At 33.5% G+C, this 16,566-nt stretch overlaps 1 protein-coding gene across 1 annotated transcript in view; it reads left to right on the plus strand.

Annotated features, from left to right (window-relative positions):
- The window catches only part of NBEA (neurobeachin), an 817,699-nt gene that overhangs the window by 83,895 nt on the left and 717,238 nt on the right, over window positions 1-16,566 (plus strand). Inside the window, exons 2-5 of the mRNA XM_081128332.1 lie at window positions 2,490-2,721; window positions 6,375-6,475; window positions 6,717-6,812; window positions 16,206-16,327. Coding sequence (XP_080984458.1) covers window positions 2,490-2,721; window positions 6,375-6,475; window positions 6,717-6,812; window positions 16,206-16,327 — 551 coding nt within the window. The remainder of the gene's footprint in view (window positions 1-2,489; window positions 2,722-6,374; window positions 6,476-6,716; window positions 6,813-16,205; window positions 16,328-16,566) is intronic.

Genomic DNA, 16,566 nt, shown 5'->3' on the forward strand with positions numbered 1-16,566 from the left:
GGGAGAATGAGAAAAGAAAGAAAAAAAAAGTTATGCCAATGGAACGAGAAGAGAGAGATAAAGCAAGGGGCAGGGAAGGGAGTGCAATTAGAGATACAGGGGAAACGATAGAGAAAAGCAGTAAACTTATTAGTTATAATGATATTGTCCCAGTAATTAAGCAGAGAATATCAAGAAAATCTTAATAATACAAGAAAGACAAAACATAACAAATAAAAAAGAAACCCTGAAACAAGCACAACAAAACAAAAAAAAATTTAATTTAAAAATTTAAAAAGGGAATTTTTTTTCCTCTCTTTTTCCTAAGGAGGAGAAAAAAAATAGTCTGATGAGTTTCATTTGGGAAGCTTATATTGTCTGAAGCTCACTGTTTTGTATGCTGATTTCAGTTCTCTTGTGAGGTACTTGTGTGTCAGCCAAAGTCAGGAGCTGTCTAGGATTTGCTCTGATATCCTTAAGTAGTTGCCTGATCTGAGGCTCTCTTTGGAGTCAGCTATTTTGCCTTCCCCTTGTGGTTGCCCCGTGTTACTCCACTGTCTTTTGAAGAGTATTTAAGGTGCAGGCTGGCTAGTGTAGCTCTGGCTATTGCTCCCCATACTTAGAGGTTTTGCTGTCAGGCACTCACTGTGGAGAAGTTAGTCTCTGCTTCAAAGCAAACTCCTTAGACTCTACCCTATGCTCCAATTCTAGTTCCCCATACCGTGGCCTGTTGCAGTTGCAGATTGACTTTGGTCTGTTGCCTTTTCTGTATGGGCAGTTTCAGCATCCTGGGTTCAGTGGGTTCGATTAAAAAACATTCAGATGAGCAGTTTGCCTGCCCAGTCCCCTGCAGTGGTTTTAAGCTTTTCTCCAGTTCCCAAACAGTCTCTGAGAGACTTATTCATGTATTGTGGTCCTGTGAGCTGTTCTCCCTTCTGCTGTAGGACTGTGCCCTGCAGGGGATATCTGGGGCTTCAGTGAGCTGAACCAGCCCCTTTCCTGTTGGGGGTGGTACTCCTAGCCTACAGGAGAGGTAGGCTTGCTCTGCCCCTCCTTTCACAGATTTGGTTTGTTCATTGCAGGGGGCGCTAATTTCAATTTCTCCACAATGCAGACATAAATCCCAGCTTTCTCTGGTCTATCTCCCCCATGCAAGCCAGGAAGGTGAACGTCCGTTCAGCGATCAAAAACTCAAAAATGCAGAAAGCAGCACACAAGCACAGAATCCTTCCTGCTAAGTCCTGCCACCCTGGTACCTAGGCACCAATCAGGAGGGGTCACAATGTTAGTCCCACGCAGCTTCCCTGCACAGCTGATCTCAGTAAATGGGGCAGCTCCTTGAGTGCTATTCCGGCACCCCTCAGGGCAGGCCAAAAATCCCAGATTTGCCCTTCCTGGAGCTCAGCTAGCTAGAGAACCGACCCACCCCTAGGCAGCTCCTGTCTGCCTCTGGTGGTGGGAGGGCTCTCTTCCCTTTCTCCACAACACATAGATCAAGTGCTTTCTGGGGTTCTATACAATGCCTTACAGGAAGGCAGAGATTCCCTGTACCATGGCTGCTCAGTGTAGCCCTCTGGCTCCTTTCTATTCTGTGGCCACACACTGTGGGGCCGCCTTTCTATGGTAAGCATGGGGTGTCAAAGATGCCTGTTGCGGCCCCCATTAGAAGCTTTGTTTCACTAGGAAGTCGTGGTCCTCTTCTTGCAGGCACACTGTTCCCCTGAGTCACTCTGCTCTCCATGCAGGGCTCTCCTTCCTTTCTCCTCTGCCCTGGGTTTGAGATCCCAGCTTTTGGATGCCAGTCCACACTCCCAAGGGGAGGTAGCTTTGCAGCCTCTATCCCCCCCTTTCTACGCTCCGTTCCTTACCAGACTCTATGATGTTTCTTCAGTGCTCCCTACTCTAAATATGTCCACTCAGGTATATTTCTCTGTTTTTTTCCAAACTGGTTATGCAGTATTTTAGCAGTAAATTGAGTCCGTGGGTGGAAGTAAGGGCACTCTGCTTCTTGTAACAGTGATGCCATCTTCCCCCCTCCCCAATTCACATAATTTTTAAAGAATTGCAAGATGTTAGGTATTTCTCTTTTAAACTCTTCAACATTGGTTCTCTCATTTCAGCATTTATATTTTATGTCTTAATATTTATACTTAAATTTCATCTTGTAATGATTATGACTTTTAAGATCCAAGCCCATTTTTTTGTAGGAAGTTTTCCTGAATTCTACCCAGGAATCATATTCTCTATTTCCCTTTCTTATTCTAGATTTGAAATCCTATTTTTCCATTTAAAAAAATTGATTTCTCTTTGCAATTTTAATTCTTATAAAGCACCTGTGTTCACTTTATCTGTATCTTACAAATTGTTATCAAATTAGTTTTAGACTAGAGGACTTGAAATTTTCTAGAATAGCTATGCTTTCTTGCTAGTTGAATGTTTGGTATTATTATATTGTTATAAATAACCTCCCTCTTTATTATTAATTATTGTGTCTTTTTGTTTCTTTTCAGCTGGTTGGTGGAGAATTTGACTTGGAGATGAACTTTATTATCCAGGATGCTGAGAGTATAACATGCATGACAGAGCTTTTGGAGCACTGTGATGTAACATGTCAAGCAGAAATATGGAGCATGTTTACAGCCATTCTACGAAAAAGTGTTCGGAATTTACAGACTAGCACGGAAGTTGGGCTAATTGAACAAGTATTGCTGAAAATGAGTGCTGTAGATGACATGATAGCAGGTATGAGGTTATGTGACAGGAAAATATAATTTAAATGTTTATAGAGATTTATGTATTTCTCTTTATATTCTATAGGTAATATAGATTTGTTGAAGCTACCTTGTTTTTAAATAGGTAAATAGAAATGTGTGGAAAATTTGCTTTTTATTTATATTAAGGGAAAACCTGGCAAATGGAGGATGACTTCTTTTGTATAGGGAAACACAATTACTAATTTTCCTTTTCCAGGTTTTAGAAAATCTCAGTCATACAAATAAGTGCTATGAAATCTACCAGAAAAATAATTAGTACTTTCTATATAGTACTTAATTAAAATTTTCCATAATTAAAATCACAATACATATTATATTTCTGTATAATGGGCACTTTATCGATTCTTGGAACTCTGTGCTCTTCAATTTGGCATACATGGAACAGGAGGCACTAATAGTCTTAAGATAGACTTATTATTTTTTGGAAGTGTCCATTTCACTTGACTATTTTTGAAGAAACATTTGTATGAAAATAAACAGATATATTGTGGAATAGAATATAAAGTTATCATGAAATTTCAAGATAAAAATATTAATTCTTGTGCTTGTTATGTGTTATTTTAAATAATAACTTTGAAGTCTATGATTCTTCACCACCTGTTCTTTACCTCCTTGCCAGTTCATTCGTCTTTGTGGTTAGATAGACTCAAGTACACATAGTTTGAAAGATAGTCCCAGAGCAATAGTCATTCCCAGAAAATAAGTTTATACTTTGAAGTGCTGATTCTCTTAAGCCATGAATCTTTAGCATACGTTTCTTCTGACATGAAAAGGTTTTCATAATTCTAAATGTTCTAATGTGACTCCTCACAATATCATATCTGATCCTTAAAAATAGTTCAGACATTCCAGCCGGCTTGGCTCTGTGGTTTAGCGTCGGCCTATGATCCAGGAGATCACAGTTTGGTTCCCGGTCAGGGCACATGCCCACATTGCAGGCTTGATTCCCAGCAGGGCACGTGCAGGAGGCAGCTAACCAATGACTCTCTCATCATTGATGTTCCTGTCTGTCTCCCTCTCCCTTCCTCTCTCTGAAATCAATAAAGACGTATAAAAAAATATTTCAGACTCTAGAGAATTCACTATGCTATTTTGATTTATGCTTTAATTAATATTAGTAGAGTAAAACTTTAATCAAGAAAGAGTGGAATGAAAACTAGGTTAATGATTAATGCTTTTTAAATTTAAATAGTATTTTAAAATTTTTGTCTTTATTAAAGACTATATTAAAATCATTTTCAGTTGCTTTCATGGTGGCATCTATCTATTTAGAATGATTTAGCATTCTCTGGATTGTTTACTAATGATTTACTTGAAAAGTTAGATTAAAACAAAACACCTTTTTAATGTAGATGTACCAGTTCTGTAAATTCTAGCATTGTTTAAAGGAATTTATTTTTATAAAGTTATATGTACACATTTTATTGATGATCATGTGATCTTTGAATACTTTGTTTGAGTTTAACTCCTTAATTTTTTTTTGGTAAATAATAAAGTGGCTACCACTTTATAGAGTGCATTTTACAAAATGAGCCACAATTACATACATAGTGGTTACAGGTAAATAATTGATGAGTATTGAGATGTGATAGTAGGTGTGCTAGTATCACAGAAATTCATATCTTCATAAGTTTCTATTATGTAAGCTTCTTAATTCTTGTATTATTTGTATTAAACAATAATATACACGGATTTCACTTTTTATTGTTTTAAGCATTGAATAACTATCAGAAAATACCTCCACCTTTTCAGTAGAGAAATTAAAATTTAGATATTATACTAATGAAGCATCAGTAATCACCAAAACCCTACTAAATTTTCACTCAGACTCTTTTGTAGCATAAGTTCAAAGGCATACTTTTTATTCAATAATGTGAAAGTATCACTAGAAGGTGGAGTAGATTGACAAGAAAATTTAATAGTTCTAGTATTTTTTTTCTCCCTTAAAAATCTTGTTGTACAGAAAAAAAGACCTGTTACATCATTAAACTGAGCTGCTTTGTTATGTTATATGTATAATAAATAAGAAATTTTAATAAATATGTAATTAAATACAAATTTAATACACCACTTTTTTTGACATACATAGGAGATGAGATAAAGGTTTGGAAATGGAAATTACATATTTCAAAAAAGTATTCGTAGTTGAACTTTTAAGAAATCTTGGAAGATTGTCATTGAAGCTGATTGTTTAAAACTGCTTTATATTAACTTAGGATTTTAAGATGCTTGACTTTCATCCAGAATTCTTTCCTAGACTGCTTTATATTAACTTAGGATTTTAAGATGCTTGACTTTCATCCAGAATTCTTTCTTAGAACCATATCTTCTGACTGTGAAAATTTTGTTACTTGAATGAGGAAACATTTTATTTTATTCAAAGATCTCTCTCAAAAATGGCATATTCACTGTCACAATTTTATCATAGAGATTGCTTTCTTATTGTGACAGTGAGAATTAGTTAATTGTTTATTGATGAAAATAACCAGTTAAATTTCTGTTTTGAAATACATCATAAATATTTTAAAGTTTCAAATTCCAGTTATTAATCTATGATATTGGATAATATATATAGTATATCAGTAACTAATTATTTTAACTTATCCTAACCTAATCTTTTTTATTAATTAATGATTAATTATTTAGAATATATATGTATATTGATTGTAATAACTTGTGTAGAATCTTTAATTCTTAAGAAGTGTGTTAGAAATCAAGAAAGTAAAGTAAAAATATTTAGATGTTTAATTTCTTGAAAAAACAATTGATAGAGGTATGACCACAACGTCTAGAGATGAGAAAGTAATCAGGGACAAGGGATTAAATATATTTCTTTTTTCTTATTTGGTGAACTGGTGTGTCTCTTATATGCACACAAACACATTGATATAATGCATATCACTAGTAGTGCATTTAAAGGATACTTCTATTTAGAGACTGTTGGGTAAGAGAATGAGGTCTCTGAAGCCTTATTACCTAGGTTTGAATTCTGACTTTACCACTTACTAAGTAGAGTGTGTTGCAGGAAATGTGATTAAGTTATCTATGCCTCAATTTCCTCATTTTCAGAAGGGGATAGTAGTACTTACCTCATAGGCTTGTTATGAGGATTTGTGAAGTTAAACCACTTGGAATAATGCCAGGCAAGGAGTAAGTGCTCAAACTTGTTAATGTGCCAAGGAATATTTCAAAAACATTTCCTAAATGAAAATGTGGTAGGCTATCATATTTTCACTTGAAATAACCAGTTTAAAATATTAAATCATTGTACCTTTGCATATTTTTGCCTAGCTTTCCCTGCATAGAGCAGGATTGTGTGTGTGTATAAGTGTTTGTATTGTGTTCTGGGAACTTATAAAAATCTATTTTATCTATTTGCTAAGAAAACTTAATTGGAGTGGTATACCTGATGTGGAAAAATTCTAAAGCTTACATATAACTTCTTGGCTTTCTGATGACTTAAAAATTAATTAGAATGACTATTCATGAAGATATTTAGCTATATATTTTATATATATGTTAAAATGACACTTGATAACTTCTGTTCTTTTAAAAAGTATATCATCTTGACAGATTGCACCTCATGACTAGAGTTCAGAATAACTTTATTTTCCTTTGAAGATCTTCTAGTTGATATGTTGGGGGTTCTTGCCAGCTACAGCATCACTGTCAAGGAGTTGAAGCTTTTGTTCAGCATGCTTCGAGGAGAAAGTGGAATCTGGGTAAGCTGTGGTCAGAATGAAAAGTATCTAATATCAGTACATTAATACTTAATGTTCAATAATTGTCTCTAGAGAGCTATAAACTTGAATTTGTAATGGAAATTCTTCCTCTTAAAGAGTTACATAAATGATTTAAAATTAATTTTCTCTCTGGTTAGAACAACAGTTCAGTGGCGAATGTGATATGTTAGGTGTTTTTGCTAAATTTGTACAATGCCATTTATTTTTCTTGTTTCCTCAGCCAAGACATGCAGTAAAATTATTATCAGTTCTTAATCAGATGCCACAAAGACATGGTCCTGATACTTTTTTCAATTTCCCCGGTTGCAGTGCTGCAGTAAGTTTAAAACACATGTTTATTTTTATTTATGTATTTTTAAGTCAGCTCTATTAAGACATAATATACATATAGTAAAATTAACTAATTTAAAAAGTATAGTTTGCTAAGTTTTGAATTGTTTGGTAACCACTACCACAATCATGATTTAGAACAATTCCATTACTTTCCCAAATTCCCTTGTTTATGTTTGAAGCCAATACCTTCTCCCCAGCCCCTGTGCCTTGCAACCTCTGACTTATTTTGTGGTTGCTTAACTTTGCCTTTTCTAGAATTTGATGTAATTAAAATCACATTTTATAGTCTGTTTGTCAGGCTTCTTTCACTTACCATATGCTTTTGAGATTATTCATGTTGTAGCTTACTAGTAGTTTGTTCATTTCCTTTTTATTCTGAGTAGTATTACATTTTATAGATAGACCACAGCTTATTTATACATTGACTAGTTGATGGTCATTTGGGTTTTCAGTTTTTGGCTATTGTAAATAAAACTACAATAAACATTGGAACATAGGTCTGTGGGCATACTTTCCTACCTCTTGAGTAAATGTGTAAGAGCACTATTGCTGTTTGTTTGTTTTTTTGGTAAGTGTGTGTTTCATTTCATGAGAAATAGGCAAATTGCTTTTTATAGTGGAAAATTTTGTATGTCATCAGCAATATGTGAAAATCCTGGTAGATATGCGTCCAGGTCATTGTCCATCTTGTTAATTTGAGTCATTTCAATGATTATGTAGTGGTACCTCATTGTAGTTTTAATTTTGTATTGTTCTCATGACGAATGTTGAGCATTTTTTTCATGTGTTTATTGGCCAGTCTTTTTTCTGCTTTTGTTCTGCTTGTGTTCAAATATTCTGTTTATTTTTAAAAATTGGTTTTCTTATCCTAAGAGTTAATTGTATATTTGGGGTATAAGTTAATTTGTCAGATATGCATTTGTCAAATAGTTTCTCTTAATCTGTGACATGTTTTTTTAAATTTCTTAACAGTATTTTTTGAAGTATAAATTATTTTAATTTTGTTCAATTAAAATTTTCTTTCTTTTATGGCATATGCTTTTGTAAAATAAGAAACCAAAGTCACGATGTTTTTTTCTCTTATTCTTTCTACTTAAGAGTTATGTTGTTTTAGCTGTTACATTTAGGCCTATGATCCCATTTGTGTTAATTTTAAAAATATTGTGTATGGGAAGGTTAGAAGTTAAGATTTATTTATATTGTATATGATTATTGAAGTATTTCCTAACCATTTGTTGAAGAAACAGTTCTTTTCAGATTTGATTACCATGGCACTTCTCTCAAAAACTATCTGAACTCTCTTTTTTGTTCCTTTGTGCTATATAGCTATCATTATTTTATTATTGTAGCTGTATAGTAGTTCTTGAAATCAGGTAGTATAAGTACTACAAATTTTTTCATCATTTAAAAAATATTTTTGGCTATTCTAGATTGTTTGCATTTTCATATACATTGCAAATAAAGTTGTCAAATTTTATAAAAAACCTGCTGTTTTGATTGTATTGTGTTAAACCTACAGAACAATTTGGAAATAATAAATCTTTTAGCACTATTGAGTCTTCCAGCTCATAAACACAATATATTGCTCCCTTTAGTTAGTTTTCTTTGATTTTTCAGCAGTTTGTAGTTTTCAGCATACAAGTCTTAAAAGTCTTCGGTTAAATTTATTCATTAATATTATGTATGGCTTTTGGCTAGTAAGAGGAAATGCTATAGATATTTTTTGTATATTGACTTTATATTCTGCAACCTTGGTAGTAAACTTACTTACTAGTCCTAGCATTTTGTTTTGTTTTTAGTAAATGCTTTAGGATTATTATTCATCAAGAAAATAATTTTATCTGTGTAGAAAGCCAGTCTTATTTCTTATTTTATAATCAGTATGCCTTTTTAGTTCATTTTACTGACTTATTGCACTGACTAGGCCCTCTTGTGCAATGTTGAGTTAAAATAACATTCTTGACTTATTCTCAGTCTTGGGAAGGCATTAAATATTTCATCATTAGTATGATATTTATTGTAGATTTTAAGTCATCTCCTTTGTCAAGAGGAGGAAATTCCTTTCTATTCCTATTTCCTGGGTTTTTAAAAAAGGCATAAATATGTTGATATCAGTATTGAATTTTGTCACATGATTTTTCTCATTTTATTGAAATCGTGGTGAATTACAATGATTGATATTTCAGTGTTAAACCAACATTTGCATTCTTTCGGTTAAAAACTCCCAATCACTGTGTATTAACCTTTTTATATAATGCTGGATTTGATTTGCTAACATATTGCTAAGAAATTTTGCAATTATTTCTCATGAATGATTTGGGAGGTATTTTCCTTTTTCTGTAATATCTTTATCTGGTTTTGGTGTTGGGGTAATTCCTCATAAAATGAGTTAAGAAGTATTTATTTTGCTCTATTGAAGAGCTTGTGTAGAACTGATATTACTTATTCTTTTTTTTACATGAAACAAACTTTATTTTTGAATTTTTTTTACTTTTTATTTAAAATTTTTTTTAGTAAATTTATTGTGGTGACATTGGTTAAAAAATACATGTTTCGGATGTACAATTCTATAACACATGATTTGTATATTACATTGTGTGTCTACCACCCAAAGTCAGATCTCCTTCTTTTATTGTATATTTGAAACCCATTATCTTTTACAACCTCCCCTGCTCCCCTTTTCCTCTAGTAACCACCATACAGTTGTCTGTGTCTATCAGATTTTTCTTTGTTTGTTTGTTCATTTGTTGCTTTCTGTTTTATATGAATTAAATTATATGATTCTTGACTTTTTCCATCTGACATATTTTGTTTAGCATGATATTCTCAATTTATCCATGTTGTCACAAATGGCAGTATTTCATCTTTTTCTATTGCTGAGTAGTATTCTGTTGTATATGTGTACCACTTCTTTATCCAGTCATCTATTAAAGAACATTTTGGTTGTTTTCATGTCTTGGCTCCAGTGAACAATGCTGCAGTAAACATATGGGCACATATATCTTTACAAAGAAATGTTTTCAGATGTTACAGGTAGATACAGAAAAGAGAGGTTGCTGGTCATGTAGTAACTATTCTTTATTTTTTGAGAAATCTCCATACTGTTTTCTAAAGTGGCTGTACCAGTTTACATTCCCACCAGCAGTGAATGAGGGCTCTTTTTTCTCCACAGCCTCTCCTCCACTTGTTATTAGATATTATTTATTATTAAATGTGTAGTAGAATCCTCTATTGATGCCATTTGGGTTTAGAGTTTTATTTGTGTGGAAGTTTTAAAATACGAACTTAATTTTTATAATAGATACAGGGAGGTTTTCTATTTTGTTCTTAGTGAGTTTTGGTATTTTGTGTCTCTTTAGTAATTGTCCAGTTAAAATAAGTTGTTGAATATATTGGCATAAATTTGTTCATCATATCCCATTACTATCCTTCTAATGTCTGTAGGATATGTATAGTACTGTCTCTTTTATTCCTGACACTGTATTTTCCCCACAGTCAGTCTAGCTGTTAGTTTTCCATTTTGTTGTTCTTTTCAAAGAACTAGCTCTCTCAATCTGTTTGGCTTCATCATTTTTGTCTAGATAGTAGCATTGTATAGACTATGTATAATTTTTGTCTAGAAAAACTGGTTTTGATTTCTGGATCCTCTAGTTCATTACTGTAGAGGACTAGTCCCTTAATGTTTCTTGACTTCCATATAAAATATTAGCACTTTATTATGGAATAGGGTTATGAACTTGTAATGATGTAATATACCACTTAAACACTCTTTGGTTATTAGTACTTAAATGTACTTGCAATCTTCCATTTGGTTAACCATTCTCCTAATTTAAAAATTTTGCCTTAATATTTTGTTACTAACCCTTTTTTTTAAAGTTATACTTTCCACAAATTGCAGAATAAAAATAGGAAAGTTCAAAATCAATTTCCAGTTGGAAGTTAATCGTAAATATATTGTTAGGGTAGAACACATAAAATGTACATTGTGGAACTTAGCAGAGAAAACACTATCATTGACTCTAAGGGCATAGGGGTTCTCTTAGATGTAATAGTTTATTTCCATACGTATATACATTTTTAATTTTTTAAAACTACTATTGGTCTGACATCTGGTAGATATCAGTTTAAAGGGTTGGAAAGAAGAGCAAAGTGTTTTGAGAGAAATATAAGCAAGTTGCTGTCTTATTATGGAATTAACAAAATTGAGGTAAAACAGAGTGAATAACTGTTTTAATATATTGCCTTAATTGCCTGAGTTAGGTTGCAACTCATTCTGTTTTTAGTCACTTGACTACCAAATGCGTAAAACCTGTGAATATTTTTATCAATATGTAATGAATTTTACACACACACAAACTTTTTTTACTTATATGTTATTAGTAGTGCATGTTTGAATGTTTTTGTTCACAGATTTGATGGATTTACACTGTTTACCCCACATATCCCCAACCTGGTTTTCCCTGTATCACTCATCTTTATGAAGGGTAGTTTGGATCAAGAATATATCCTTTGTAGAGGAAGAAGTATGGAAGGAACTAGAAGTTTTACAACTATCATTTCATTTGAGTCGCACTAGCTATATAAATGATATCATTACATCAGTTGAGGGAACTGAGCCTCAACAATGTAACCTTGTTCAGAATTATAAAGCAGAGTCACAACCTGAACCAGAATCTGCTTGACCATAAATTCAGTGTTTTATTTAACAACAGACTGGCTTATTTACAGGCATGTTACTTCTGCTATTGACTGCTAAAAAATTCAGATAGGAGCTGATTTTAAAATCTTTACCATTACACTGTTTCTGATAAAATGCTTCTGAATGAGCATGAACCAGTGGCATCTTAGTAACAAGAAGGTGCATATTGTTTGGGCCACTGCTGCTAGCAGTGCCTTAGGATAACTAAAATTATGACACTGCTTATTTTTTCCCAAAGTTATCATATATACTAGGCCTTCTGAATTGTGTTTTGTATTGTGGAGATGCCTATGAGCTATACTGTCTCCATATGAGGGATTTGGTAACATTTGCTCATTCATAGAGTTAATTGCATTCGACAGTGATTTTATGTAAAGGTGAATGAAATGTGTACTCTGTGACCAATATGGATATATTATTTAGATTTGCTATTTACAATTGTGATCCATTTCATAATCTGCTTAATTTAGGAAATAATGTACTTTTCTATTCTCTGAAATAGTTTACTGAAAACACCACATCTGAACATCAAAATTATTTCTTTTGCCACTTATTATAGATAAGAACATAGATTTTGGGGTCAGCTAGACCAAGAAAAAGTGAGGGATAGAGGTTTGGGGTCCTGTGGACTCACTGGTACCCAATTGTGGGTACCAGAATATTGTACAAGGAAATTTGGAGGTGATGTGAAGGCAGCTTAAGTCCAAAATCACAAAAGTAGTTCAAAGGGCATGCTATTAACACCATGGGAATCAAAGAAAATATAAGGAACCTAGGAAATTGGTGATAAGATTAGGCAAAAATGGTTTGAAAGTAATTAGGCCTGGGTTCCATACCAGGCAGTACTATCTGAAGTTAGCTGTTATGCATTGATTAGGGGAGATGAAATGTATTAGTTAAAAAGAGTTGAAAAAGGCTATATGCACTGTGTAGAAGGCTTTGGTTGTTGGTACATAACTAGAAACAGGAGGTTGATGAATACCCTCTGGAAATGGGAGATTTCAGGTCCCTAAAACATTTATTCCATCATTTAATATAAGAGACTGTCTCATAAATTTTATTGAAGATACTGGTCAAAATAAAGATCTTTATTTATCCATGGAATTATTGGAAGTCCACAATGAAACTGATGAAAATGCTATTCTAGAACCTCTCAGGTGTTTGGTACCAGTTGTAGCAAGACCAAAGGCTATTTAGTTTCATTATCGTTCAAGCTCAGATTCTTCTTTTCCGAATTTTTTTCTTTTTTTCTGTTGTATTTGGTTCACCGTTTGCAACTGCATATGATTTAGGGCTCTCTCAGGCCTATCATGAGAATAATAACAAATGGTCTCTTAGACCGTATGTCTTTTCTTGGTTGAAGAGTAGGTCTGGAAAACTTGAAGGACAGCTTGTCTCAAATTCTTTCCTGTATCCCCTAGTTTAATACAGTGCTTAAGTTCTAATGTAGGGCCCAGTAGACTGGATGATGAGACTGATGATATAAGGCCATTGGTTAAGTATAAGAGATTGCATGGGTATTTGGAGTAATGGGAAAAAGGAAAGAATAGGTGGTACTCCTGAAAGCTTTTTAATGTTCTAGTGATGCTGCTGTAATGAGCCCCCATTGCTGATAGGGAAGTGCACTGAGGGTGTGCTGGTCTTGACAAAAGGTTGAAAATCATGAGTCTAACCCGGTGCCAGTTGTGTTCCACAGGTGTTAAGAACAAATTAAAATGTTCCCTAAGTACTTTATATAAATCCATAGATTCATTTTGCTTTTCAGTGTCCTCAATCATTATTTCTCCAGTTTATGTTGGTACTCTAAAGCAGCTATAGTAAGTGAAGTGTGGTTTAGTGAAACCTATGGAGGTGTTAGCTAGTGGTAAACTGAGCAAGAAATGCACTTTACTAGCAAACAAAAAATTAACAAAGTAAAATATTTTCTTTTTTTAAAAGTCAATAAAAGCTATATTGATGATTAAATTTCCTGAATTGATTGTTTAAACATTAAAATCTGAAAGGACATTGTATGGGAAATTTTTATTTTATTTTTCAGGGTTTTATTCTTTATTTGAAATTGTGTGTATATCTATGTGTTTATGTGTGTGTTTCTGTTTTATTTTTATTTATTTTTTAAATTTTATTTTTGTTTAAAATATTACAGATGTCCCTTTTTCTCCCCAGTGACCATTCTACCCCATCCCATCCCCCTCCCCAGTCCCTCTCCCCACCATTGTCTGTGTCCTTGGGTTGTGCATATATGCATATAAATTCTTTGGTTAATCTCTCCTCCTCCACCCACCGCCCTCCTCCATCCTTCTGATATTCATCAGTCTGATGTATGCTTCCATGCCATTGAATCTATTCTGTTCATCAGTTGATTAAGTTCTGTAGATTCCACATATAAGTGAGATGATGTGATGTTTGTCTTTCTCTGCCTGGCTTATTTCACTTAGTATAATTTTCTCCAGGTTCATCCATACTGTCCCAAAGGGTATGAGATTCTTCGTCTTTACAGCTGTGTAGTATTCCAAGGTGTAAATGTCCCACAGCTTTTTTATCCACTCATCTACTGATGGGCACTTGGGCTGTTTCCAGATCTTAGCTATCGTAAACTGTGCTTCTATGAACATTGGGGTACATATATCCTTTCTGATGAATGTTTCAGGATTCTTAGGATACATTCCTAGGAGTGGAATCACTGGGTCAAAAGGCAGCTCCATTTTTAACTTTTTGAGGAACCTCCATACTGTTTTCCATAGGGGTTGCACCAGTCTGCATTCCCACCAGCAGTGTACTAGGGTTCCCCTTTCTCCACATCCTCATCAGCACATGTCGTTTGTTGATTTGTTGATGGCAGCTATTCTGACAGGTGTGACATGATACTTCATTGTGGTTTTAATTTGCATCTCTCTGATGATTAGCTACGTCGAGCATTTTCTCATGTGTCTCTTGGCCATCCGTATGTCCTCTTTGGAGAAATGTCTATTCAAGTCCTTTGCCCATTTCTTAATTGGGTTGTCTTCCTCTTGCTGAGTGCTATGAGTTCTCTGTGCACTTTGGAAATTAGCCCCTTATCAGATACATCCTTTGCAAATATGTTTTCCCAGACTGTGGTTCCTTTGTATTTTGAGGCTGTTTTCTTTTACTGTGCAAAAGCTTTTTGGTTTGATGTAGTCCCATATGTTTATTTTTTCTTTTGTTTCTCTTGCCCTAGGAGATGTATGAGTGAAAATTCCTCTATGTGGGATATCTGTGACTTTACTGCCTGTGTTTTCTTCCAGGGTTTTTATGGTTTTGTGACTTACATTTAAGTCTTTTATCCATTTTGAGTTTATTTTTATGTATGGTGCAAGTTGGTGGTCTAGTTTCATTTTTTTGCATGTACCTGTCCAATTTTCCCAGCACCACTTATTTATTTTTATTTTTAAAGCAAGCACTTATAAATCTTTGGTATTTTTCAGTTGACCACATAATGAATGTTTTCTGTCTTCTCACATGCTCAGAGTCTAAATTATATTCCTTACTCATGAGAAACTCTAATGGGTTGACACATTCAAAAACAGCTTGTTATAATAAGCAACTGTAGATTTATGTACTAAGTGCTATGAGAAAACAATGAAAAGAGTAAGCTATGGTGGAAAGCTTCACAGAAGATCCTGGTGTTGAGGGATGCTTGTGATTTTGCTGGAAGAAGTCTTTTGGACAGAAGCAGTGCCATATACAAAAAGGGAAGTTATAACAGGTGTGGCAGCTGTTATATTTAGGCATACTTTGGAATGTGGAGTAAGATAGTAGAAGTGAGTAAGTTTGAAAGGGTTTTTTGGAGCTGTGGGGTGCTTGAAGAATTTTGTATAACCTGAAGAAATTTAAGCTTTATTCTGTGTGCTGAGGATTTTCAATATTGAAGTTACCTTATATTTGAGAAAGGTCATTGTCCACTCAGCAATATGAAAGATCTGTTTGGGGGACAGATCAGTAATTAAATCATAATGAATAATTATTTTTTATGTGATAAGAATTTGAATATCTCATAGGAAGGTAAATAAATCCACTCAGATGTTTTGTTCACATCAGATCAAGTAATGAACCACTTTCTCAATTTTTCCTTAGAATGGCTAGATTTTTTTTATTACTATTGTCAAATGAATACTGTACTATTCCTTTCCTACTTACTTAGTAAATCTGAATCCTTTCAGTCATAAATTATATTGGTTAATTTCTTAATAATAAATCAAATGCTTTCCTCTCCTTTGTTTCACTATTAGGAGCATTACCTCTTAATACTTAAATTTCTTCAATATTCATCCCATTAACATTCTCTTACACAGTTATTTTTGAATTTAGAGATTCAACCTCCCTTAATCAAATGAAGTATTACTAAAAGCCTTAGAAAACTGAAAATTCTGAGGCATATATATATACTTGAGGAGAACTTCTTGGAGTCTGAAACCTATTATGTAACCTGGAGATGAAACTTCATTCAGCTAGTATTTGAAATGCAATGCTTCTGTAGTCAACAAATAATATTTATAGATTATTTTAATAAGATAATGGTTTTTATTTTTATATTTGCCATGATTTTCTGATATTGGTACCTCCACTATTTTTTAATCTGTAAAATCAGTGTCTGACTTAGGGTTCCATCACATTTTCTTTAACTGATACTTTTGTATCTTTTTTATTGCCTTGTAGGCAATTGCATTGCCTCCTATTGCAAAGTGGCCTTATCAGAATGGCTTCACCCTAAACACTTGGTTTCGTATGGATCCATTAAATAACATTAATGTTGATAAGGATAAGCCTTATCTTTATTGGTAAGTAATATATTTAATTTTAGTACTTTTGTCTTAAGTATTTTAATTTTGTAGCTATTCAGCTTAGTATCAAAGCAACATATTATATTAGATGTAACACAGTAATACATATGTTAAAATATATGTTAAAATTATAAAGACACGGTTAAGTCAATTAATTATATATTTTTGTTTTTTGCTATTGTCTCCCTATTTTTTTCCCCAATTACAGTTTTTTCCCCCCAGATACAGTTTAAGAG

The sequence above is a fragment of the Miniopterus schreibersii genome (genome assembly GCF_964146895.1).
Source record: "Miniopterus schreibersii genome assembly, chromosome: 2".
NCBI classification, from domain to species: domain Eukaryota; kingdom Metazoa; phylum Chordata; class Mammalia; order Chiroptera; family Miniopteridae; genus Miniopterus; species Miniopterus schreibersii.